Source organism: Staurois parvus, unplaced genomic scaffold, assembly GCF_062004578.1.
Source record: "Staurois parvus isolate SC_StPar_1 unplaced genomic scaffold, SC_StPar_1.0 ptg001660l, whole genome shotgun sequence".
NCBI lineage: Eukaryota > Metazoa > Chordata > Amphibia > Anura > Ranidae > Staurois > Staurois parvus.
Window position 1 is genome coordinate 304,767 of NW_028319456.1, and position 25,098 is coordinate 329,864.

General features: G+C 44.5%; 1 protein-coding gene across 1 annotated transcript in view; it reads left to right on the forward strand.

Moving 5' to 3' along the window:
* The window catches only part of KIFAP3 (kinesin associated protein 3), a 151,416-nt gene that overhangs the window by 108,520 nt on the left and 17,798 nt on the right, over window positions 1-25,098 (forward strand). The window contains exons 15-17 of the mRNA XM_089663321.1: window positions 5,168-5,293; window positions 7,744-7,842; window positions 15,946-16,031. Of these exons, the coding sequence (XP_089519447.1) occupies window positions 5,168-5,293; window positions 7,744-7,842; window positions 15,946-16,031 (311 nt within the window). The remainder of the gene's footprint in view (window positions 1-5,167; window positions 5,294-7,743; window positions 7,843-15,945; window positions 16,032-25,098) is intronic.

The following is a 25,098-nucleotide window of genomic DNA, read 5'->3' on the forward strand; positions in this document are numbered from 1 at the left end:
AAACATTAGTGCTCCACCTGAAGTAGATGTCATGTGCTCTTCCCTCTCACCTCTTTCCATCTGCCTTCCTTTGTTATCTCTCCTCTCTCCAGCATGCTCTTGCTAACTCTCTTTGTTGCTATAATGCCCTCTCTTCTCAAACTCTCTCTTGTTTACCCCTCCTCCCCACCACACAACCGTACATATCACCCTCACTTCTGCCCTCTCAATATCATTGCACTTCTCTCCTGCTCTCTCTTGGTCCACATAATGTCACCGTTACAAAAGCACTGCGGCATTTGCCCTCATATAAATCTCGCTCCCACCTCACCTCCCTCATCCTCCTATTGCTACTAACTTCTGGAGACATTGCCCCAAACCGTGGACTCCACCATCAAACTCCAACCCACAGAAGCAGCAGCCTTCCCTCTCTGGCCGCAGCCGCAACCCTCACTCTCTCATCTCAATTCCCATGCTTCCAGTCACCAACCCCTCCCTCCTATGTGCCCTTTGGAATGCCCGCTCAGCCTCTAACAAACTCTCTACTATCAATGACCTCTTCCTCTCTCACTCCCTCAACCTTCTTGCTATTACTGAAACCTGGCTCCAGGATTCCGACTCTGTCTCCTTAGCTGCACTCTCCCATGGCGGCCTCCTCTGGACTCACTCGCCCAGACCCAGCGGATGAAAAGGGGGCAGAGTTGGACATCTTCTTTCCCCACAAAGCACGTTCCAGGTTCTTCCTGCCCCTCTGTATCTGTCCCTCTGCTTTTTTGAAGTGCACTGTATTCGTCTCTTTTCTCCTGTTTGCCTGAGGATCGCTGTCATCTACCGGCCCCCGGGCCTGGTTTCACGCATTCTCGATGACTTTTCAGCATGGCTACCATACTTTCTCTCCTCTGAGGTGCCTGCCATCATCCTCGGTGACTTTAACATCCCAGTCAATGTTCACACCCCTGCCACCTCTCAACTACTCAATCTAACTTCCTCTTTTAACCTAACACAATGGTCACAATCCACCACCCACTCCAATGGCAATACCCTTGACCTTGTATTCACCCACCTATGCACTCCCTGTAACCTCTCTAACACCCTTTTTCCTCTCTCTGATCACAATTTTATCAGCTTCTCACTCTCCCTGCTTCCTACCTCCCATGCCTCCAACCAGCAAACCGTTACCTGTAGAAACCTCCATCACCTCAGCCCTGACCTTCTCCACTCCGCTACTGAGCACCTCTGTGATAAAATTGCACCCCTGTCCTGCCCAGAGCTGGCCACATCTGCCTACAACAACTATCTATCATCCTCCCTGGATGCTCTTGCTCCTCTTTCTACACGCAGAACCAGGCCTCGCCTGTCACAACCCTGGCAAACAGATGACACCAGAAGTCTCAAGAGATGCAGCCTCACTCTTGAGCAAGCATGGCATAAAAATAAATCCCTGAAATACTTTACCCTCTACAAATCCGCTCTTCTCAAATACAACTCCAGCCTCCACGCTGCTAAGCAAACCTAGTATAACACTCTCATCAAGACCCTCTCATCCAATCCTTGTCAACTCTTCTCTACCCTTAATTCCTTATTCCACCCCCCACTGCCTCCACCCACCAACTTAGTTACTGCACAGGAGATTGCAAGTCACTTCAAGAAGAAGATCGACACAATTCATGATGAGATCTCCAGTGTCAAGCTTCTTCCTCTAACCAACATACCAGGCCCAACACCAAATTCTACACTCTCCTCCTTCGACCATGTTACCACCAAGGAAGTTACCGAACTCCTTTTCAAGGCCCACTTCACCACCTGTCCCCTGGATCCTGTCCCCTCACGACTGTTGCAGCCTCCTTTCTGCTCTATCCTAAACTCTCTAACCCACATCTTCAACCTCTCACTCTCCATGGGCACCTTTCCCTCCCCGCTCAAACATGCACTGGTTACCCCCATCCTCAAAAAACCCTCGCTGGACCCCACCTGTTTGAATAACTTAAGACCCATCTCCCTACTCCCGTTTGCCTCCAAGCTTCTCGAGCGCCTTGTTCACAACCGTATGAACTGTTTCCTCACTGACAACGACCTTCTTGATCCTCTACAGTCTGGCTTCCGCCCACAACATTCCACAGAAACTGCCCTACTAAAACTCACTAATGACCTACTAACTGCTAAAACCAACGGCCATTACTCTATACTCATACTCCTTGACCTTTCCGCTGCCTTTGACACAGTCAACCACCCGCTCCTCCTCAGTAAACTCCACTCCATTGGCCTCCATGACTCTGCTCTCTCCTGGTTCTCTTCTTACCTTTCTCAGCGCACTTTCAGTGTCACATACAACTCCTCCTCCTCCGCTCCGCTTCCTCTTTCTGTTGAGGTACCCCAAGGTTCTGTTCTTGGGCCCCTCCTTTTCTCTCTCTATACCTCCTCCCTGGGCCAACTGATAACCTCCCATGGCTTCCAATACCACCTCTATGCTGATGACACCCAGATCTATCTCTCCACTCCCCAGCTCACCCCCTTAATCTCCTCACGTATCACAAATCTACTAAAGCGACATAGCATGGATGTCACATCACTACCTTAAACTCAATCTTTCAAAAACTGAGCTTATAATATTTCCTCCTCCCCGATCCCCCACTCATGACTTTACCATTAAGATCAACAGCACTACCGTTGGTCCTTCCCCTCATGCCAGGGTGCTAGGCGTAATCCTAGACTCTGACCTCTCCTTTGGGCCCCACATCCACTCACTGGCTAAATCCTGCCGCCTCAACCTCCGGATCATTTCCAAAATCCGCCCCTTCCTGACCAATGACACCACAAAACAACTTATCCATGCCTTGGTTATATCCCGCCTCGATTACTGCAACGCCCTCCTCACTGGTCTACCGTTACACAGGCTATCCCCCCTTCAGTCTATTATGAATGCTGCTGCTAGACTCATACACCTTACCAACCGATCAGCGACTGCTGCCCTTCTCTGCCAATCCCTCCACTGGCTTCCACTACCCCAACGTATAAAATTCAAAATACTAACCACAGCTTACAAAGCCATCCACAACACTGCCCCTAGCTACATCACCAACCTCATCCACAGATACCGCCAAAATCGCCCACTCCACTCCTCCCATGATATCCTCCTCTCTAGCTCCCTCATCACCTCCTCCCACGCTCGCCTCCAGGACTTCTCCAGAGCCTCTCCCATCCTCTGGAACTCCCTACCACAGCATGTCCGGTCAGCCCCCACCCTTTCTGTCTTTAGGCGATCTTTGAAAACTCACTTCTTCAGGGAAGCCTACCCCACCTCCACCTAAGAACTGTACTTGAATCACCTCTGCCAGATCATCCCCCGCAGCTATCACCTTTTGTATCACCTCCCCCTTCCTTTAGATTGTAAGCTCCACGAACAGGGCCCTCCTATTCCTTCTGTACTGAAATGTATTGTAATTGTACTGTCTCCTTTATATTGTAAAGCACTTCGCAAACTGTTGGCGCTATACAAGTCCTGTATAATAATAATAATAATTATTATAATAATAATATGATTACACCTCTTTAGTATCTCATGTGTTGTATACGTGGAAACCTTTTAAGATTTGAGCACAGACATATCTCCCTTTTTACTGTATAGTGCACCTGACCATGAAAACCTTTTAGCCATACAGCCCAGTGTTTTTTTTAAGAAAATATAACAAACAGGTGCTCATGATCAATTACTTAATATGTAGGTTGTTCTAAATGTACTGAAATAGAGATAGCTAGTAGTGGGAATCAAACTAAACAAGGGATAACAACACTAAAGAGGAGTACTTATGGTAGATGTGGTCAAATCTTACAGAATCAAAGTCACAGGTGGTCTTTCTGTATCAGCAAGGTTTCTCTCGTGCAGAAATTGTACAGTTGACAGTCATTTTCACATGTACTGTCCAAGCTCTTTTTAAGAAGCAAGAACAAACCAGCAAGGTTGAGGGACAGCAACGAAGTTCCAACATGGTGGAAACCAAGCCAAGCAACTCTACACAGAAATTGGCACTGTAAATGCTGAAACGTACAGAAAGATTCTTTAGCTTTAATGAAGCATATAATATGTTCAAATTTAACCTGCTGCATGACAATGGTCCCAAAGAGAAATCAGGGTCATAAAGACTTTTCTGCAGGAAAAAGAGCAAGGTATTGTGCAACAGAAGGTTTGTCCCCCACAGAACCCTGATCTCAATATGACTGAGCCGGTCTGAGAACACTTACAGACATAAAAGGTAGTAATACAATGTTGTACTTCCAAAATCTATAGAAGAACTGTGGCAAGTTCTCCAGGATGCTTAATACAACCTACTATTCGAGTACCTTTTAGAAAGCATGCAAGTCATGGCACACATTTTAATGCATTCTGTTGGAAGAGGCTCTGGGGAGGTTGGATGGCATGGGCTATTGTGCAGTTTGCCTTCCAACCTCACCCCAGCGCTGGCCCTTAGCATAATGACAGAATAGATGTCAGTGGGGCATTCTGAGTCTTGCAGGTTTATAAAGAGAGCTGTGATTTTGAATAATGGAGCATGCAGTTCCATAGGGACAGGAGAGTCACTAGTGGAGGATACAAATTGTTTTAGTATTGAGATAGAATGTACAACAACAGGGCATGCTTGGACTTGTAGCAGTTGAGAGGGACAGGGGATACATTAGTGGGGCATGTTGAGACTTTTGCTTCTACAGACACAAAAATTATAATAATCTGCTTTACTGTTTGGTCTAATGGATATATAAATGGGACAAAGCAGAAGGCATTAGTTAAAACACAATAAATGTACTATCTGTACAGGGAAGTGCAGTAATTATTGTCCATCTGACATGAACTACAAACTGTGGTAACGTTTGTAGCTAGTTGCCAAGTGTTACTTGTCCCTTTTATGGAAAAACACACACAGTCTTTAAAGAACTACATGTGGTTTTAACTGTTCCTCAGTTATAATCACTGAGATCTCCATTTTTGCACTGGAAATGTCACATCTAATCCTGACTGGTAAGATGGAGCTTCGGAGGTTCTGGTAAACGGTGTAATAGGAAATCAGGTAAACTTTCATGAGAGGGCTTTTACCAATAACCATCAAAACAATGTGGAAAGTTTATGTATTCACATTTTAGTGATTGTATGTATGTGTGTGTGTTTATTTCTGATGACTTTTCCTTTTTGATGTAGGAGCTGCAGAAGATGATCTTGTGCTGGAGGTGGTTATAATGATAGGAACAGTGTCTATGGATGACTCATGTGCTGCTCTGTTGGCAAAATCTGGGATCATCCCAGCTTTGATTGAACTATTGAATGGTGAGTGTGAGGATCTTTTTTTTTTTTTCTCACAGAACATTATGTGCTGCACTCTTATAAGACATAATGGATGGTGCACAAGGGTTAAACAAAAAAAATGGCAACGCTACATGATAATTACATTAGTCTAGATGGAAAAAGAGGCAGGACTAGTTCAACCATAAAAGGGAAAAGAAAAAAACCAAACATTTTTTTTTTATCCTATTCTCATAGTTGGTCCAGACGAAAGCAAAATAAAACCCCAAGCAAAGCATGATCCAATTTGCTCCTGCAGGGGAAAAAATTATTTCCTGATCCCCCAAGAGGCAATCGGATATTCCCTGGATTGACTCTGCCTAAATATTAGCATCCAGTTATATGTTGTGCATTTAGGAAAAACTCCACACCTTTCTGAAAACAATCTACTGAGCTGTCCAGAACCAGCTCTTGAGGGAGTCTATTCCACATTTTTAATTCTCTTGCTGTGAAGAAGCCTTTCCATAATTGGAGATTACATTTCTTTTCCTCCAGACATAAAGAGAGAGACCCCTTGTCCTCTGTGATGACCTGATGGTGAATAACTCTACACCGCGTTTACTATATGGACCATTTATGTATTTATACATGTTGATCATATCCCCCCTTAATCGCCTCTTCTCAAGCGAGAATATGTTCAGTTCCTCTAATCGTTCCTTATAGCTGATCTCCTCCATGCCTCTTATCAGTTTGGTTGCCCTTCTCTGCACTTTCTCCAGTTCCCCAATATCCTTTTTGTGAATTGGTGCCCAAAATGAACTGCATATTCCAGATGAGGTCTTATTTTGTACAGGGGAAAAATGATATGTTTCTCTCTGCAGTCCATACCTTTTTTATTACGAGAGGATTTTGCTCGCTTTGGAGACTGGAGCTTGGCATTGCATGCCATTATTAAGCTTGATGTTCCTCAGATCCTTCTCCACCATTGATTCCCCAATTGTGCTCCCCCCTAGTATGTATGATGCATGCATATTATTAGCCCCCACATGCATAACTTTACATTTATCCACATTAAACCTCATTTGCCACATAGTTGCCCAATTAAACAGTGTATTGAGGTTGATTTATAAGTTGGAGACATCCTGTAAAGACGTTATTCCACTGCATAGCTTGGTGTCATCTGCAACTACTGAAATGGTACTTTTAATCCCAGACCCTACATAATTTATACATTTATTAAAAAGTAAGGGTCCCAACACTGAACCTTGGGGTAGGCCAATAACAACCCTAGACCATTCAGTGTATGAATCATTAACCACTGCTCTCTGAATATGATCTTTTAGCCAGTTTTCTGTCCATTTACAAACTGATTTTTCCAAGCCTGTAGACTTTACGTTATATATTAGCCATGTGAGGGGAACTGTGTTTGCAAAATCCAAGTATACCATGTCCACAGGCACCCCCCTGTCCAAGGTTTGCTCACCTCTTAAAAAAGAAATCAGATTTGTATGACAGCTTCTGTCTTTCATGAATCCGTGCTGTCTGTTGCTTAAAATATTTTTTTTCCAGCAAGAACTCATCTATGTGGTCTTTTATTAAACTCTCCAGTATCTTCCCAACTATAGAAGTTAAACCGGTCTCTAGTTGCTTGGTAAAGACTTTGATCCCTTTTTAAATATAGGCACCACATTGGCCTTACGCCAATCCAGTGGCACTATGCCAGTCATTAAAGAGTCCCTAAAAATTAGAAACAATGGCTTTGAAATGACAGCGCTCAATTCTTTGGGTGGGTGTTTGCCATCCGGTACTTTATTCACCTTTATTCTGTCTAAGGATTTTTGGACCATATCAATTTTGAGCTATTTTGGATCATTTGGGGCTGTGTGAATACCATGCCCATTAAGCTCCATGCACACTGGGCATTTTAATAATGCTGGTAACGTTAGCTGTGTAAAGTCACGTTAAAAATTTGAGTTTTTCAGAGTTTTTGTATAAGCGTTTTGCTGCGTTTTTTCACATTTGTGTTTTTAGAGATTTTTAGTAAAAAAGAAAGTCCAAAAACGCTGGTTTGCCGTGACTTACCGCATTTTACCACGTTTTTCAGCGTTACAGCTTTTTACAGCTAAAAAACTCCTCTAGAAACCCACTAGTTCTGGGTTTTTCTTCCAGCCAAAAAACATCCCTGCCAAAAAACGTTGATTACAGGCTGGGGAGTTTACTGGCTGTAGAAAAAACAGTCAAAAGCCAAAAACAGCCACTGTAAAAACGTCCAGTGTGCATGAGGACTTGTGGATGTGAGATCCCCCATGTACCTTTGTATACACAGAGCTGAGGAATGTATACGATAAATTTGCCTTCTCTTTGTCCCCAGTCACCCACTCTAGATTTGGTTTTTGTTTCCTGGAAAGATGAATTGTGGTATTTAGTTGTAAATAAATGTTAATAAGGTTTATATAATCCCTGTATTTGTGAATTGTATTTTTCTCATCTTACAGCTCAGCAAGAAGATGATGAATTTGTTTGCCAAATTGTTTATGTATTTTACCAAATGGTTTTCCACCAAGCAACACGTGATGTCATCATAAAGGATACTCGTATCCTTTTTTTAAACCAAGAAACTTTAAAAATACAAGAGAGTGTAGCTGTATGTATCTATACATGTGTAAGTATGATTTTGTCAGTTGACCCTCTCGTATACTCAAAAGGTACACAGATATCAAATCTGAAGATGAAGCCTTAGGATAGATGATAGCGATGTCAAATTGACTATCATTTTTTACCACAGTTACAAGAAGGAGCAGAATGGGAAATTTTCTAACAATGAATGTGGTTTTTATTTGTGTAAGTCCATTCAATCCAAAATCAAATGTTAAAACCAACTTTTTTGAAGCACTTTCAAACTACAATCGTCATGTATTGATGGACGTTTGTTCGAAAAATAACTACCGTATTTTTCGCTCCGTAAGACGCACCTGACCATAAGACGCACCTAGGTTTTAGAGAAAGAAAACCAGAAAAAACATATTCTGAACCAATGGACTGCAGATATAGTACAGGAAATGACCAGAGACTGTGGATGCCCTTCAGGAGATGACCAGAGACTGCAGACATAGTACAGGAGATGACCAGAGACTGCAGACATAGTACAGGAGATGACCAGAGACTGCAGACATAGTACAGGAGATGACCAGAGACTGCGGATGTACTACAGGATATGTCCAGAGACTACAGACATAGTACAGGAGATGACCAGAGACTTCAGATGTACTACAGGAGATGACCAGAGATTGCAGATGTACTACAGGAGATGACTAGAGACTGCAGATATAGTACAGGAGATGACCAGAGACTGCAGACTTAGTACAGGAGATGACCAGAGACTGTTAATGTACTACAGGAGATGACCAGAGACTGCAGACATAGTACAGGAAATGACCAGAGACTGCGGATGTACTACAGGAGATGACCAGAGACTGTGGACGTACTACAGGAGATGACCAGAGACTGCGGACGTACTACAGGAGATGACCAGAGACTGCACACAAAGTACAGGAATTGACCAGAGACTGCAGACGTAGTACAGGAAATGACCAGAGACTGCAGACATAGTACAGGAAATGACCAGAGACTGCAGACATAGTACAGGAGATGACCAGAGACTGCGGTTATACTACAGGAGATGACCAGAGACTGCAGACATAGTACAGGAGATGACCAGAGACTGCAGACTTAGTACAGGAGATGACCAGAGACTGCGGATATACTACAGGAGATAACCAGAGACTGCAGATATAGTACAGGAGATGACCAGAGACTGCAGACCTTTGGGGAGTGGGGGGGGGGAAAGCGGGTACCCGAATTTGACAGGCACCCTCTCCCACTTCCGCTGCGATCGCCTAGGCGATCAGAAGCGGAAGTTGTCCTCCCTCCCCGTAGTCTTCTGGGACACGTGACAGGTCCCAGAAGGCTATGGGGCCATTCACAAAGCGCAGCGATGCTTGCGCAGTGGGCACCCGGCTGTGAAGCTGCAAGCTGTCACAGCCGGGTGCCCACACTAAAGATGCCGGCGCCAGGGAGAGGAGACGGCCGGTGAAACCAGTGGTGGTGAGGACACCACTGGACCGAGGAACAGGTAAGTGGCTGTATTTTAAAAGTCAACAGAGTGCAGAGGTGTCAGTAGGAGTCTAATTATACCCCTGATGTCTCCTTAACCACTTGCCATCCGCCCACAGTACATTTACCGCAGGCGGTCAGCACGGGCAGACTGGAACATATATTAGTACGTGATCTAGCCTGCTCCGGGTTAGATGTGCGCCGCTCCCGTGACTCCCAGATTTTGACTCCCGATACCTGGCCGCTTTGAGCATCCCGGGTATCATGTGATCGCTATGCGGTTACATGATCACAATGTCAACAAAGCTGTTATGAATGATTGTCATTCATAACAGCTGTGCTTTCTATAGAGTGATGCTGTGATTGGCCCACAGCTATCACATGGTACCTTGAATAATCACAGCACCTTGTACCATGTGATTAGCTGTATCCAATCACAGATCAATAGTAATCACAGCTATTATGAATGTAACATATTCATGACAGTTCAGAACATTGCGATCCTGTATGGTGTGCTACAATAAAATGCAACATGTCTGTATTTTATTGCAGCTCTCTGCAGCACAGCTCTGGGCTGCGTTGCAGTGTGAATGGGACATCCAGAAAACAATCTTACGGTGACCAGTGTTTTACACCACAGTAAAACTCTAGTCATTGCACATAGTGTTAATTCAGCCTAAAGGATAGAAGGGTTTAGTTGTGGTTCAAGTGCTGGGTTTAGGAATTATTCTTTCTCTTTTTCTTCTGCTTCTTCTTTCTCTTTTTCTTTCTCTTCTTTCTCTTCTTCTTCTTCTTCTTTTTCTTTTTCTCTTCTTCTTCTTTTCTTGCAGGTCACGGCTCATTCGCAGTTTTTTTATCCGTAAAAAGATCGGCCGATTTGCCCATCATTGCCGCGAAAATCGTTTTTTTAAAGTTTTTTCCAACTTTACCGATCAAAAAAATCTGACAAAATCCAGAAAAACAGCCGACCAATTAACCGATTAACGGTGCGAAAATCGGGCAATTTTTTTTTTCGGCCAAAAAATCGGCCGATTTTCGACCCATCTATGGCCTGCATTAGAGTTCAGTGCCCCACCCTCCCGAAGGGGTCAGTGTGTGTTGAGAGCAGAGCGAGTTGTGAAAGGGCTCTTAGTGTGGAGTGCTACAATGCACCTCCCTCTACAAATTCCTATGGTATATACTCCTTTCTATACATGTGAATGGTGTGAAATAAGTGCTGTAGTCTTCTGACTAAAGAATGCCTCTAAATAGTGCATACAAAGAATATACAAAAATAAAAAACTTTAGGGGGGGAACTATAATGCTCCTCCCAGGGAGCAGTGCATAGCAGAGCACTACAAAGCAGCATGGTTCCCTAGTAAAATACACACAGAACACAGTTAATCCTTTGATCGCCCCATATGTTAACCCCTTCCTGCCCAGTGTCATTAGTACAGTGTCAGTGCTTTTTATTAGCACTGATCATTGTATTAGTGTCAGTGGCAGTTAGTTCCCCCCCAGTGTCAGAATGCCCGCCGCAGTCCCACTATAAGTCGCTGATCGTCTCCATTAATAGTACAAAAAAAAAATTCCATTATATATACTGCCATTTTTAGAAGCTATAACTTTCACGTAAAACAATTAATTTACATGTATTGGGATTTTTTCGCAAAGACATGTAGCAGAATATATTTTGGCCTAAATTTATGATGAAATGTGATTTTTTTTTTACATTTTTTTACTGGATATGGTTTATAGCAAAAAGTCAAAAATGTTTTTTTTTCAAAATTGTTGGTCTTTTTTTGTTTATAGAGCAAAAAATAAAAAACACAGAGGCGATCAAATACCACCAAAAGAAAGCTCTATTTTTGGATAAAAAGGACTTAAATTTCATATGGGTACAGTGTTGCATGACTGCGCAATTGTCATTCAAAATGCAACGGCATTGAATTTATATTTCATGTGGGTACAGCGTTGCATGACTGCGCAATTGTCAGTTAAAGTAACACAGTGCCATATTGCAAAAAATGGCCTGGTCAGGAAGGGGGGGTAAATCCTCGGGAAGGCAAGTGATTAATCTGGAGTTTATTCAACTGTCAACTTTTGACAAGAAGGGTATTACAGTCAGTATTTACATCTAGAACTCAACGTGCCATGCTACTGGAACTAATTACACATTATGGCAGTAGCATAGTTACTACTTATTATATGGTGGTTTGTATCCTGTATGATACCATCCATTACTTGAAGGTTGATAAGTGACTCAAAAATCTAGTAACATTAAGAAAACAAATGAAAAAATTATTTTGGACTTTGATAAATCGAGCATTTAGGGTTCATTCCCACGTATCCACCCTGTTGTGTTGTGTTAATGCTGGTTATGTTGCGTGATAACGTGTTGGGTTAAGGCTGCATATTTGTTTGTGAGCTATCAATACATCAGAACTGTACAAGCACTGTTCTCTCCTGACTCACTATACACCAACATATGGTAATGTATTACTCTGCACTGTGATGCACTGCAACGTATATGCTTCAAAGTGCAATGGAGTGTAAAACCCTGGAACATGCTGAGGTGTGTATGTTGTGTGGCTGCAGTGTACCAAAATACTGCAGTGTTAAATAGGCCATACATTTATTTTTAATGTGTAATCGCGTAAGGGAAATTATTTTTCTGCTGAATAATATATGCTTTTTCAAAGAGATGAGTGTATTATTATATATGCAACCTGGTTGCATTATAGCAATAAATACAGAGCACTCAAGTGGACTTCTGTAAGTGTTAGTTTTTTACCTTAGTAACTTCCCACACACCTTTTGTTTGCTTTTTATTTATTACTGTAATATAGTTAGATGAATTATACAGTTAGGTGTTCAGTAAGCAGACATTACCTTCTCTTACAGGTGCAAGCTTTGTGTTTTAAACATACAAAGCCCTAGTAGACATCAGAGCCAGGTTGTTTTTTTTCCTGTACTGCATTTATGTGCTACAACCCCGTGATATTCCTGCAGTTTCCCCATGCCATGCGTGCAGTGTACCTACAGCTTTCCTGCAGGTTTGCTGCGCCTACCCAGAGACATTTATTATATCCTGCCACCAAAACTCCGGAATGCAGGAGAAAATGCACCATACCTGCAAGATATAACAGAAGTCTATGGCAAAGCGCAGCTAACCCAGGAAAGTCAAAGATGCACTGCGCTGCACACAGTTCAAGTAAACTGCAGCACATCAGTGTGAAAGCAGCTTTGTAGGGGGCTCAGAACAGTAAGGGGTCATTTACATTTTCAGTGTAGAGGATGGTAAGATACCATAGTTAAGATATGTTTTTACCACCCTGCCACAACCACACCCCCTTTAGCTGCAATGGCCAGGGGTGTACACAGATTGCAGCAGAAGTTATACGCCCTGCCATGGTTGGTGGGTGTAGCACCTGTCAAACATGACCCATTCAAGTGATTGAGGCCTCCTCACCACCTGACTTAAACCCATAATTGTCGTGCAATGCACACAGTTGCGACACAGTAGTATGGCTATTAAACGTTTAAATCAAGGTGTGAGGAGGGGACACTGCCTGGTGATCTTTGACCTTTTCCATGTTGTTCAGGTAGATCTCCACCTCTTTAACCTCCCTAGCGGTATGATTATTTCAGAGTTTTGGTGCTGAAAGCGGTACCATTATTTTGCATGGAAATATAAATTAGAATTTAAAAAATAATCATAATAAATAATAATATAATAATAAATTTAATTCAATAATATAATCAAACCAGAAACACTGAAATTTGAAATATAGCACCAAGTTCGCACATCACTGAGCAAAGTCGCAGAATCGTTTTCAGTGTCTGATGACGAATTTCCCCACAAATCATTATCACTCAATTCTGCAAGTGGTTCTGATTTACTAACGCTGTTCTCTAGCTGGTCTAAAACTGCTTTTGACCTAAAGGGACACTTTTTGGACGCCATGGACTTTTCTAAGTTTCCAGGCAGAAAGAACAGTCAAAATGCAGGCAGGGGACAGGACAAAGCAGTAAGGACAAAATGTATGTGAAATGCTTTGAAACAGCAATGTTTTACTATGTAATAATCGTTTTCAAAAAATTTTTATTTTTAAAAAGTTTCAAATTTGCCGCCGGTTCCAGCGCCCGTATATCCTGATGTCACAGGGACTGGAACACAGAAGCCGGATGCCGGCATTGGCCAGAGGAGATGGCCAGGGACGCTGCAGGTTTTTCATTTAAAAGATTTGTTTAAGCATTTTAGTGAATAAAAACCTGTATTAACTTCTTGCCGACCGCGCATAGCCGAATGACGGCTTCACCGCGGCCGGCCAGTTCTGAGTGGACGTCATATGACGTCCTCCCAGAACGCGCTCTCCTGCGCGCCCCAGGGGACACAGCTGATCACGTGATGTGGTGAAAGGCCGATCCCACCGGCCTTTTACCACGTGATCAGCGGTGTCCAATGACACGCTGATCACAGGGAAATGCAAGTGCCGGTTCTCGGCTGCACTTTCCTCACGCTGTCAGATCGTGAGGAAAGTACTGCCGAGAACCGGCAGTTGTCAGAGCGGGGATCGGCACCGATCATCAGGGCACTGATGATCAGTGCCCTGATGATCGGTGCCCAGCAGTGACACCCGCAAGTTCCGCCCAGCAGTGCGCCCACTAGCCCCGCCCACCCGTGCCCAGCAGTGCCCCCACCTGTGCCCAGCAGTGCCCCCACCTGTGCCCAGCAGTGCCCCCACCTGTGCCACTCTGCAGTGCCACCTACCTGTGCCCAGAAGTGCCACCTACATGTGCCCACCAGTGCCACCCACCTGTGCCCACCCACCAGTGCCACCCACCTGTGCCCACCAGTGCCACCCACCTGTGCCCACCCACCAGTGCTGCCCACCAGTGCCACCCACCAGTGCAGCCCAGCAGTGCTGCCAGTCAGTGCCACCAGTCAGTGCCCAGGGGTTGTGCCAGTCAGTGCCGCCAGTCAGTGCCCAGAAGTGATGCCAGTCAGTGCCGTCTATCAGTACCCATCATCAGTGTCACCTATCAGTGCCGCCTATCAGTGCTGCATATCAGTGCCGCCTATCCGTGACCCCTAATTAGTGCTGTCTATCAGTGCCGCCTATCCGTGCCACCTCATTAGTACTGCCTATCAGTGCCCTTTAGTGCTGCCTATCAGTGCCCATCAGTGCCGCCTATCAGTGCCGCCTCATCAATGCAAATCAGTGAAGGAGAAAAAATACCTGTTTGAAAAATTTTATAAAAGAAACAAATAAACTTTTTTTTTTTTTTCAAATTTTTTGCACTTTTTTTAATTTATAGCGCAAAAAGTAAAGCGCCCAGTGGCGATTAAATACCACCAAAAGAAAGCTCTATTTGTGAGAAAAAAATTATCAAAATTTCATATGGGTACAATGTTGCATGACCACGCAATTGTCAATCAAAGTGCGGCAGCGCTGAAAGCTGAAAATTGGCCTGGTAAGGAAGGGGGTATAAGTGCCTGGTAGGCAAGTGGTTAATTGGTATTTTATCGTCTGCTGGCAATTCAATTTAAAGACAAAGCTAATGGAAAACCATATATAGAATTAAACAGAATATTCCATTTGTCAGTGTCGAGCTTTTATTACAATCTGTTTGAAATGCCTGATCTCAACCATACTTTCTGCTTAAGCCCAATGCCTTTCCCCAGCAGGTGAACTACCTTCGCCCCAATGAGTATTCCACCTCCATACCCATTAAATCCTTCTCTAACTGTGATGTCCACTGTACCTTCTGCCTCATTCTAAAGTATTTATATCACCTTTTTCCCACTGTAACCCAAGCCATCTTTTGTTCACTTTCCCCACAATTTTTAGCCTCTCTATACTGCCTTAGTTAATTTTTCTCCACTTTTTGAATATTTTGTCCACCCTAATTATAATATTGTCTTCTCACTTTGCTGTAGCAAAGGGCCAGCAGCTCAGCAATGTTTTCCTCTTGCTTGGCCCTTTCCTCAGATAGATAGAAATCGGTGTGGCATCTTACAGTGAATTTTCCAGGGGACTCATTGATCCGCTCATTTTTTCTTGACTTTAAAGAACCATATCAAGTAAGAAATACAGGGAGTTCCATTGCAGACGTATTTTTCTAAAATGTTAGCTCTCAGGCTGTCATGCTGACAATGTAGTATTAGTGCTTTCTGAGGAGATCAGCAATGTCCGGCATGGTATTTCTTGCATGCAAGGTTTCCTTAAAAAAAAAAAAGTGCACATCACAGCTATACAACAGCTGAACTACGGAGTTGCATCCCCACCCTGCATATTTATTTAAGCTTAGTGACTCACTAGGTATCAATTCCAGAGTAGCATGCCAGTTTATGTCAGCAATGTTAGCATGTATGTCTTCCTTTTTATGAATAGATAGATGACATCAGGTCTAAATGAAGTGTTAGGTGGCATGTTGGACACAGTGTGAGGGGGTTACTGAAATTCAGGATTGGCTACAAAACATTCAGGTTGCTCCTCAATGCATGATAAAGTGATAGATGTGACACAAATTGTAATTTCTATTCTTCAAAATGTGTTTAACAAATAGTATATTACATTGTCCTTAACATTTTCACGCAGAGGCTCCTGCTTACCTGATAGATTTAATGCATGATAAAAATGCAGAAATTCGAAAAGTGTGTGATAACACTCTTGATATTATAGCGGTAAGTACATCTACATATAAGTAATTTGCACAGTAACTGCTGATGATGTAGTGTAGATGACATTTCCAGATCATCTTACAGTACAGCTACTAATGACCAAGGCTAGTCATTAGTAGCTGACCAGGGCAAGGGCTCAATTTAGAACAAGTCTGAACAAACAGAGTTGATTGGCCAGGATGGAAAACTATCAATCATTTTGCAATGATCGGCATCACTGAGATACTTTGTATATAAATTTGATCGTATTTCAATTGTCAGATTGTGAGATTATATGGTGGAGATGTGATTGAACTTATAATCATCAGTTATAATTGTGTCCTAACTATTGATCGTATTCCACTTCTCCATGTGTAGCATCTTGATCAAATGGGTTGTCAACTGCTACTCCACTATGCCCAGGAACACACACCTTTTGCATTTTGGCTAGGGGAAAGGCTAGGATCGTATAACCTCTGCTTTGCTGGCTTGAAGTTGCACCATCCTTCCTCCCACAATACCCAATTTTCTTTGCATTCTCCATGTCTCAGGGTTCACTGTAAATCCACCTCTCCTCAGGAAGTCTAACACTGCCTTGACCTTAAGTAAATGTTATCCTACTGTAGTCCCTGCTGAAAATGACAATGTTATCCAAATACACTGATGTGGGCATAACATGTGGTCCACCTCCTGTTTGAGGCGAAAGACGCTTTGTCTTGGGTTCCCTTAGTTAGGGTTATCTGCCAATAGCCTTTTATAAGATCCAGAGTTGTGATGTATCAGGTCTGGCGTAGCCTTTCAGTTAATTCATCCACCCGTAACATGGGACATCTAAAGTGGAGCTGCGCTGCATCTGAGCACTACAAACCAAAAATGCTATTTATTTCATTTGTAATATTCAAAGCATACTCCCCCTTCCATCCATGTCTCCATGCTTTATTTTGCTGAGAAATCATTTTGAAAAACACCCCCTGGCATTTCTGGCAGTGGCCATCCTGAGCAAGGGCAAATAATTCATGGATCTTTTAGTTCCTGGAATCCATTTGAACTTGGCTCAGGCATAGGCTGAGCTGAGAACCCTCCCTCCTCTCCTGAAGACTGCTGGGATGTATGACATAATTTGCATAGGCATGGAAACTAGGAAGTAACTGAAAAAATGTGAAAAAAAAGTTTAAAACAAGTAAATATGATCTACTTTTCTATCTGTTTACTAATGCTAGCATTATAAGAATTCATAAGAATTCAAAATAGTCAATGTTGATTGAGAGAGTGAAGTTCCACTTTAAGCCCATGGAAATCATTGCAGAATCACAGAGTGCTTTTGGGCTTGGGGACCAACGCAGTTTGGTTCGACCACTCACTCTGTAGTGGGAAGAACCTGCATTTGTGACAGTGGTTGCTGGTCTGATTGTTTGCTCCATAAGTGCACCCACTGTGGTTGATTTACTTAAACTGGAGCAGTGGTGTAGTGTGGCTTGTCAGTGCTCGGGGCAAGGCAAGTTATTTGCGCCCTCTAACCCATGGACTTTTAGCACTCCCTGAATCCTTTCCACTAGAACAGTGTTAAACCCATTACCGAAGCACATGTACAGCTGCTCCACCACACCGCCGACTGCCCCCCTCCACAGACTGCTGGCCGTGTCCCCCAGCACCACTCACCTGGCTGGTAGGGCTCTAAAGTATACCTTCAAATGTCAGCCCTGAGGGATGGTGTGGGAGGTGCAGGGAGATGGTGGCATGAAAAGTGAGAAACTCACCGAGTGGAGGTCCCCTGTACCTTGCACACATCATGCATCAGTCACAGGCACTGTTCTTGAAGGTGTACACACTGTGAGGAAGGTGCACTCCTTGTCTGAGGAGGGCTTCAGCTGCTGCTATAGTCTGTGGGTAAGTCAGAAGACACACACAGTGACACAGGTCAGGTCAGTCAGAGTCTGATCGGAGACTACCTGGGGCAAGGCCTGGCTGCAGTTATCTAAAAAAATGTTTCAACACCTTTGTTTGACCTCCCTTTGCTTGTTTGCCATGGGTTGCAGAGCTCTGTACAAGAACCTTAAAATGCTTCCTCATAGTGATGCATCTTGGCTTCCCTCTTTTTTTGGTGGGATGTGTTCTACCATTTTGGCCTTGTAGTGTGGATCCAAGAGGGTGGTCATCCTTTGATTATCAGTAATTTTGATGTGACCTATATGATGGTCATTCTGTAAGCACACCAAGTTACAAGACAGTTGCTATACCTAAAACTGTCTACCATTGAAAACCCAGATTCCTGCAGTTCAGGCAACAATGTCCTCTGACTTTTACCAGCATCCACAGACTATGGCTAGGGTTTAAAATAGTTGTAATGTCCCTTCGTCCTGCATCTGTGTCCCAAGGATGGAGACATGTGGCAGAGAGGAAGTCTGGCCTACTTGCTCTGTTATTTTTAGTCAAAGCCTCTCCTACCTGGCTTTTGGCACTGCTCAGCTGTTATTGATTTTTGGGAGAAGCCCTTCCTTCTTCTCCTACTGCTCATCTTGGCCTTCCTGGCCCTGTGGCTCTATACCCCTGTCCCTGAGCCAAAAAAAACTCCAGCAAACATTGAACTACTGGGTTCATCATGGGGCCCAGGAAAGGTACGTGTATGAGCTTTCCCAGATGAAGGGCTACTAACGGGTTTGACCAATTGTTACAGATGACTTTGCCTGTCTTGAGCTTGTGCAGGGTTATCCATGTAACAGCCTGGGCCTGCCTCTGTGGCAGAGGTCTCCTATGTAAACAAGTTTAACACCACTTAGTTTGTGAATTTCTTTATATAGTGGTGCTTAGGGGGTCCAAATGGTGGTGTTTATAAGGGTTTGTCCTTGGAAAAAGGATTCATAGAGGAAGACAAGGAGGAGGAGGCAGGGGGTGGAATAGGAGGAGGGGTACAGATGGCAAAGTTGTCTAAATCTCCCCCAACTTGTGATGGTACCATAAATTCAATAGGTTTACCCCAATCCATCTTTGCTGCCAATCCATCTTTAGGTTTACCCATTTTGTGGTAAACAATATCCACCACCTCAGCCCATGCGAACTGGCCCACATATTTGAGGTCAGGTGCACCTTGGCATTGACAGTTTGCTGCAATGACAGGCTCTCTATTCTGGGTCATGTAGGGCAGAGTACATTTTTTTTAGAAAAATAGTGGAGGCAGGGAATGGAGTACTAGGAGGACAGTGAAGGCCACATTGTGATGGAAGCAGGCTGTGTCCAATAATTTTCAGTTCAACAGTTGCAGCACCAGAAGTAATGCAAGGTTAGTAGTAAGGCACTGGAGTGGCTAGGGGTGAGCTTATTTGACTCCAACACTTGCAAGATGGAAGGTTGGCAGGGAACACTAATACAGAAGATTTTGAAGTGTAATGAGGTGATGGGGAGGGTGATGACTCCACTTCCAGCCTTTGCTTCCCACTCCTGGCTCTGCTACTGCCATTTATTACTGCTGGAGGTAGAGAAGGCTAAGATCCTGCTAAACTATTTTGCCCCCCTAGGAATATTTGTGCTTGCTCGTCTCCAGCCAGCCTGGCCCTGGCAGTGCTCCGCCACCACTCACCTGGTACTAGGGCTCTTTTTGTTTCCCATGCTGAGTGTGATGGACGAGGAGGAGATCCAGAGGTCCAGTGGTGAGGACCAAAAAGCAAGGCAGGAGCAAGCGACTGCATGACCCCAATCACCCACAGCCAGCTCTGTCCGCTGCTGCACCCATGTGTGACCCAGTTTGGCTAATCACGGTGCCCATCGCTGAGCCCAGACAGCCAGAGGTTGCTAATGGATGGAGAGCGGCGGTCATAGGTAGAGCGCAGTCAGTGCAACTTGCAATGAGTGACATGCTGAGGCTCAGAGTGAGGTCACAGTAACTGCACACTCAGGAGGCAAGAGGACGGGCACAGCGGAAGTCGGGACTTTTCTGACCCCCCCTCCCCCCCCCACTGCTGGAGAGTACAAAATCTGGTGCAGCTGTGCATGGTAGCCAATCAGCTTCTAACTTCAGCTTGTTAAATTAAGCATTGACAAAAAAAAAACTGGAATCTTATTGGTTTTCATGCACGGCTTCACAAGATTTTGCACTCTCTAGTTTTGGTAAATCAACCTCACTGTGTTCAATACATGTAATGTACATTTCCAAAGCCTGACTGCACCAGTCCTTGCACCAGTTGTAAGGTTTGGGGGTCAGGGGGTTCTCAGGATGCTAACTCTGTGAAGCAACATAATCTTTACTGGTTTACTGATCCCAAATTGTCTTTACGGGAGCTAAACATATAAAGTCTACATCAATAAAGGGGGGGAACCTTATTTTATATTAGTCTTTCTTTATCGTACATCACAGGGCACAGAGCAGGCTATTCATGACTATGTGGGTTATAGGCCACCTATAGGTGGCTGGACACTGGCCAACTAATCAGAGAGGAGGTCCTCCCCTATATAACCCCTCCTATACAGGAAGTACTTCAGTTTTTTTGCCAATGTCTGTAAGGTGGATGGTCACTGAATGTTTTGCTCTTGGAGCATACCTGAAAGTCCAGAACAGTTCCATTAGAGAATCAGGGACTTTAATCGGATCTATTTGGAAAGCTGTGAGCCAAAATGAATGGTACCCGAGCCTCGCTGGATAAGGAGAGGAATCCTTCCAGATGGAACCTTGTGCAGTTTTAAATCTGACCAAGGCGCTTCCAGCGGGGTGCTATACGGGTCCAAGGCAGTGGCCCCTCAGCATGGGGACAGAGTCCTTGAAGGTCTGTATGTCAGTTCCCACTGTGATGGGTGAAGGTTGGTGCCTTACAAAAGTCAGGGACCTGCGACAAGACTGGTAAGATATCTCCTTTTTTTTTTCTCCTAAAAGAGAATCAAACAAAGCTCTAAATTGCAGAGAAAGGAGAGGTGTTGTGACTGTGAGTTTCCATCGGGGAGTGCTCACAATTGTTCCCGAGATGTGCTTGCTCTTCTTTTTTTGACCACTAAAGCGAGTACAGCTGATGCATTCGCAGTAGCGGCTGGAAACGGAAGTTGGCCATATTTGTTTATCTGGAGGCCAGGACACACTTGGGCTGCTGCTGCTGAGGAGGAAGCATGGGCCAGTCAGTCAGGAGCTGCCCTTGGTGGCTCATAAGGCAGCATATTTGCATTGAGTACTTTTACTTCAGTACACTACTTGCATAGCTGTCTCTTGAGATCTGTGTTTACTAGTGGAGGTGCACAGGTTTGCACTATCGGAAGTAATGCCATCCAGAAAGCGGAGTGGAGGAGGTGCAGCAGGAAAGGGCACTAATGTACCACTGCTAGGCCCTGAGGAACCTAGCCAAAGGTCCGCTGTAATATCCTCTCCTGACAGGCCAGAAGCAGCTGGGCAGTCTGAGCTGCTGCATCTATCTGGCATTGTGGTTGCTTCTGGGGCTTCTGCCTCATCATATGTAACCAAGGATATTCTTACTTCAGCCTTAGCGCGTTTAGAAGATCAGATCGCTGGGATGATTTCATCGGTTTCTCAGGGGACTACAAAGCAGGATAGATCCCCATCACTAGAACCACCAGTCCTGGAGCAGAAGTGGGTGGAGCCTGAGGATGAAGAAGAGCTGGAGGAAGGTCATGCAGTAGAATTTCTGTCTGAGGAGTCACAGTCTGAGGAGAAGCAAGCGGTCTCTGCCTCCCAGTCTCAGAAATGTTTAGTCCAGGACCTCACTGATATGGTAAGGTCTGGATTCAGGCTACCTGCGATAGAAACCGCTGAGGTTACTTATTGTTCCCTGGGCTGTTTGAAGCCTTCACAGAATACACAGGCCTTACTGGTGCATCCTCTTCTGGAGCAAATTATGTATGCTGACTGGGATCACCCAGACAGGGTTTTTGTACCCCATGGAACAAAAGTTAAGGAAATGGGGGTTGCCGGTAGTGGATACAGCTGTTTCATCCCTGAATAAATCTTTAACATGTTCTGTGGATAATGTAACATTTTCAAGGACTCTGCAAATAAGAAGCTTGAGTCTGTCCTTAAGGCCTCCTTTTCCCTGGCAGGTTCTGCCGCACAGTCAACTGTAGCAGCTATTGGCATTTGCCAGAGTTTTTCTGACCGTGTCAAGCAGTGGATTAGAAGACCATCAGTGCAGGGGGAATGCTCGGCCAAGGGTTTTAAGGATTTTCTGCGTGCTTTGTGTTTTGCAGTTGATTAAGGATTCAATTCGGCACATTTCTCGCTTGTCCCTCTTATCAGTGCACATGTGCAGAATTTTGTGGCTGAAGAGTTAGTGGGCAAAACTGCCATGCAAAAAAATTGTTGGCAGGTTTTCCCTTTCAAGGGGAATAGCTGTTTGGGGAAGATTTGGACAAATATGTCCAAAAGATATCAGGGGGTAAGAGTGCTCTTCTACCCTCTAAGAGGAAATCCAAATGCCCTTCTTTTAAGGTCAAGGGCTTCAGTTGCTGGACCCTCATCTACCAGGCAGTCATTTCGCCACACACAGGTCCCAGTCTCCAGAGGTAGATCTCAGAATCAAAACCCAAGGAGGCCCTGGGTGCAAAAGTCATCTAAGACAGATCCAAAGTCTGCCTCCTTGTGAAGGGGCCCCATCAATTGTTCGGGAAGGGGGTGGGGGCTTTTGCATTTTGTAGCCGCATGGAGCGCTCTAATCCAAGACAAACGGGTCATTTCCACGATTGTTCTGGGGTACAGACTAGAATTTCCGTTATTTCCCTCTCCACAGTTTCTAAGATCAAATGTACCAATAAATCCAGAGAGAAGAAGTGCTTTATTTCAGGCACTCGATTGCCTATTGGCTCAAAGAATAATCATGGAGGTTACAGTCGACAAAAGGTTTCAGGGGTTTTATTCAGACCTGTTTACAGTCCCAAAACCAAATGGGGATGTAAGGCCCATTTTGGACCTCAAAGGGCTAAATCAGTTCCTAAATGTCCAATTCTTTTGTATGGAATAGGTTCGGTCAGTAGTGGCCTCCATACAGGAGGGAGATTTTTTAGTGTCCATAGACATCAAGGACGCATACCTGCATGTACCGATATTCATTCCTCACCAAAGATTTCTGCGGTTTGCAGTAGGGGCTCAGCATTTTCAGTTTATAGCACTACCGTTTGGGCTGGCCACGGCTCCCAGAGTTTTCACAAACATTTTTGCTCCGGTGTTGGGGCTACTCAGAACTCGGGGAGTATCAGACATAGGTTATGTAAATGATCTCTTGCTCAGAAATCAATCGGTGTCAGATCTGAAGCAGGATGTGGTCCTTACGATGCAGATCCTGGAACAGCTGGGCTGGGTGCTCAATCTCAAGAAGTAGGCCCTGGAACCACTGCAGAGCCTGGAGTATTTGGGGATGGTCATAGACACAGTTCAGACAAAGGTATTTCTGCCTCCAGGGAAATGTTGTGCCTTGAGGAACGAGGTTTGCAGTTTGAAGGCCAAAAGGTATCCTTCAATTCGCCTCTGTATGAGGTTGCTGGGGAAGATGGTGTCCTCATTCGAGGCTATTCCCTATGCTCAATTGCACTCCAGACTGCTGCAAAGGTACAGTCTGTCTGTTTGGAACAAAAACATTGTCACCTCGCCAGAGGTGCGGCAGAGCCTGAATTGATGGTTGATAACTCACATTTTTTAGAAGGGAAGATCTTTTTGGCCAGTGGTGTGGAAGTTGGTAACCACCGATGCCAGCCTTTCAGGTTGGGGGGTAGCTCTGGAGGAGACCACAGTTCAGAGAACATGGCTTCCACAGGAAAGGGTTATTCCCATCAATGTCCTGGAACTTATTGGACATCCAAGCTTCAGGATTGGCCTGTGAGGATCCATCCGACAGTCCACAGCAGTGGCATACATCAACCACCAGGGCGGTACCAGGACTCGAGGTGCTCAGAAGGAAGTGAACTACATTCTGCATTCTGAAGGAAGTGAACTACATTCTGACCTGGGCAGAAAGATATGTTCCAAGTCTGTCAGCAGTGTTCATTCCAGGTGTGGAAAATTGGCAGGCGGATTATTTCAGTCGCTGGCAGTTGATTCCAGGGGAATGGGCTTTGCATCTCTATGTTTTCAAGGAAATCTTCCAGTGATGGGGATGCCCGAATGTAAATATATTGGCATCCAGGTTCAACAACACGGTCTGTCTTTTTGTGTCCAGGGTAAGGGACCCTCGCTCAGCAGGGGTAGACACCTTAGTGATTTCTTGGAACCAGCTCTCACAGATTTATGCCTTTCCTCTGATCCAACTGCTGCCGCATCTCTTACGCAGGATTCAGGAGGAGTCTATTCCGGTGATGCTGATTGCTCAGGACTGGCCCAGGAAGCCTGGTGCGCGCCGTAGACAGGCCGTGGGCCCTGTCGTATCGGCCAGACCTGCTGTCTCAAGGATTTAAATTGCACCCAGCTTTACAGTCACTAAATTTGATGGCGTGGCTATTGAAACCCAGGTCCTGAAGGGTAGGGAATTGTTGGCTTCTGTCATCCCCATCATGTTGGGTGCTAGAAAGGAAGTTTCTAGGAACATTTATTACAGAACCTGGAAGGCTGACACTGCCTGGTTCACCCTTGCCATTGTGGGTTCACAAATGGCACCCATGAAAGTATGTGATTGGCAGTATTCTATCTTGTCTTCAAATGGGATTGCAGAAGAATTTGGCTGCTGGTACCATTAAGGACCAGGTTTCTACATTAGATATATTTTTTTCAGAGGCACATTGTGTTATACTCTTTGGTCCACACTTTTTTTTACAAGGAGTGATGTATATTGCTCCTCCTTTCAGGTTGCCTTTTTGTCCTTGAGACCTGAAGTTGGTTTTGTTGGTTTTGCAAAAACCACCATTTGAAGCTATTGGAGAGATTCCACTGGTCCTGTTGACTCATAAGGTGTTGCTTCTAGTGGCAATAACTTCTTCGAGAAGGGTGTCTGAGCAGGCAGCTCTATCTTGCAGAGAACCATTTATGGTTTTGCATCATGATAAGGTGGTGTTGCAACCTCATCTGTGCTTTTTACCAAAGGTGGTTTCTAGCTTTCATCTCAATCAGGACATAGTTCTTTCCTAGGCCTCAGTCGACAAGAGAAAGATTTCTGCATATCTTGGATGTGGTTCATGC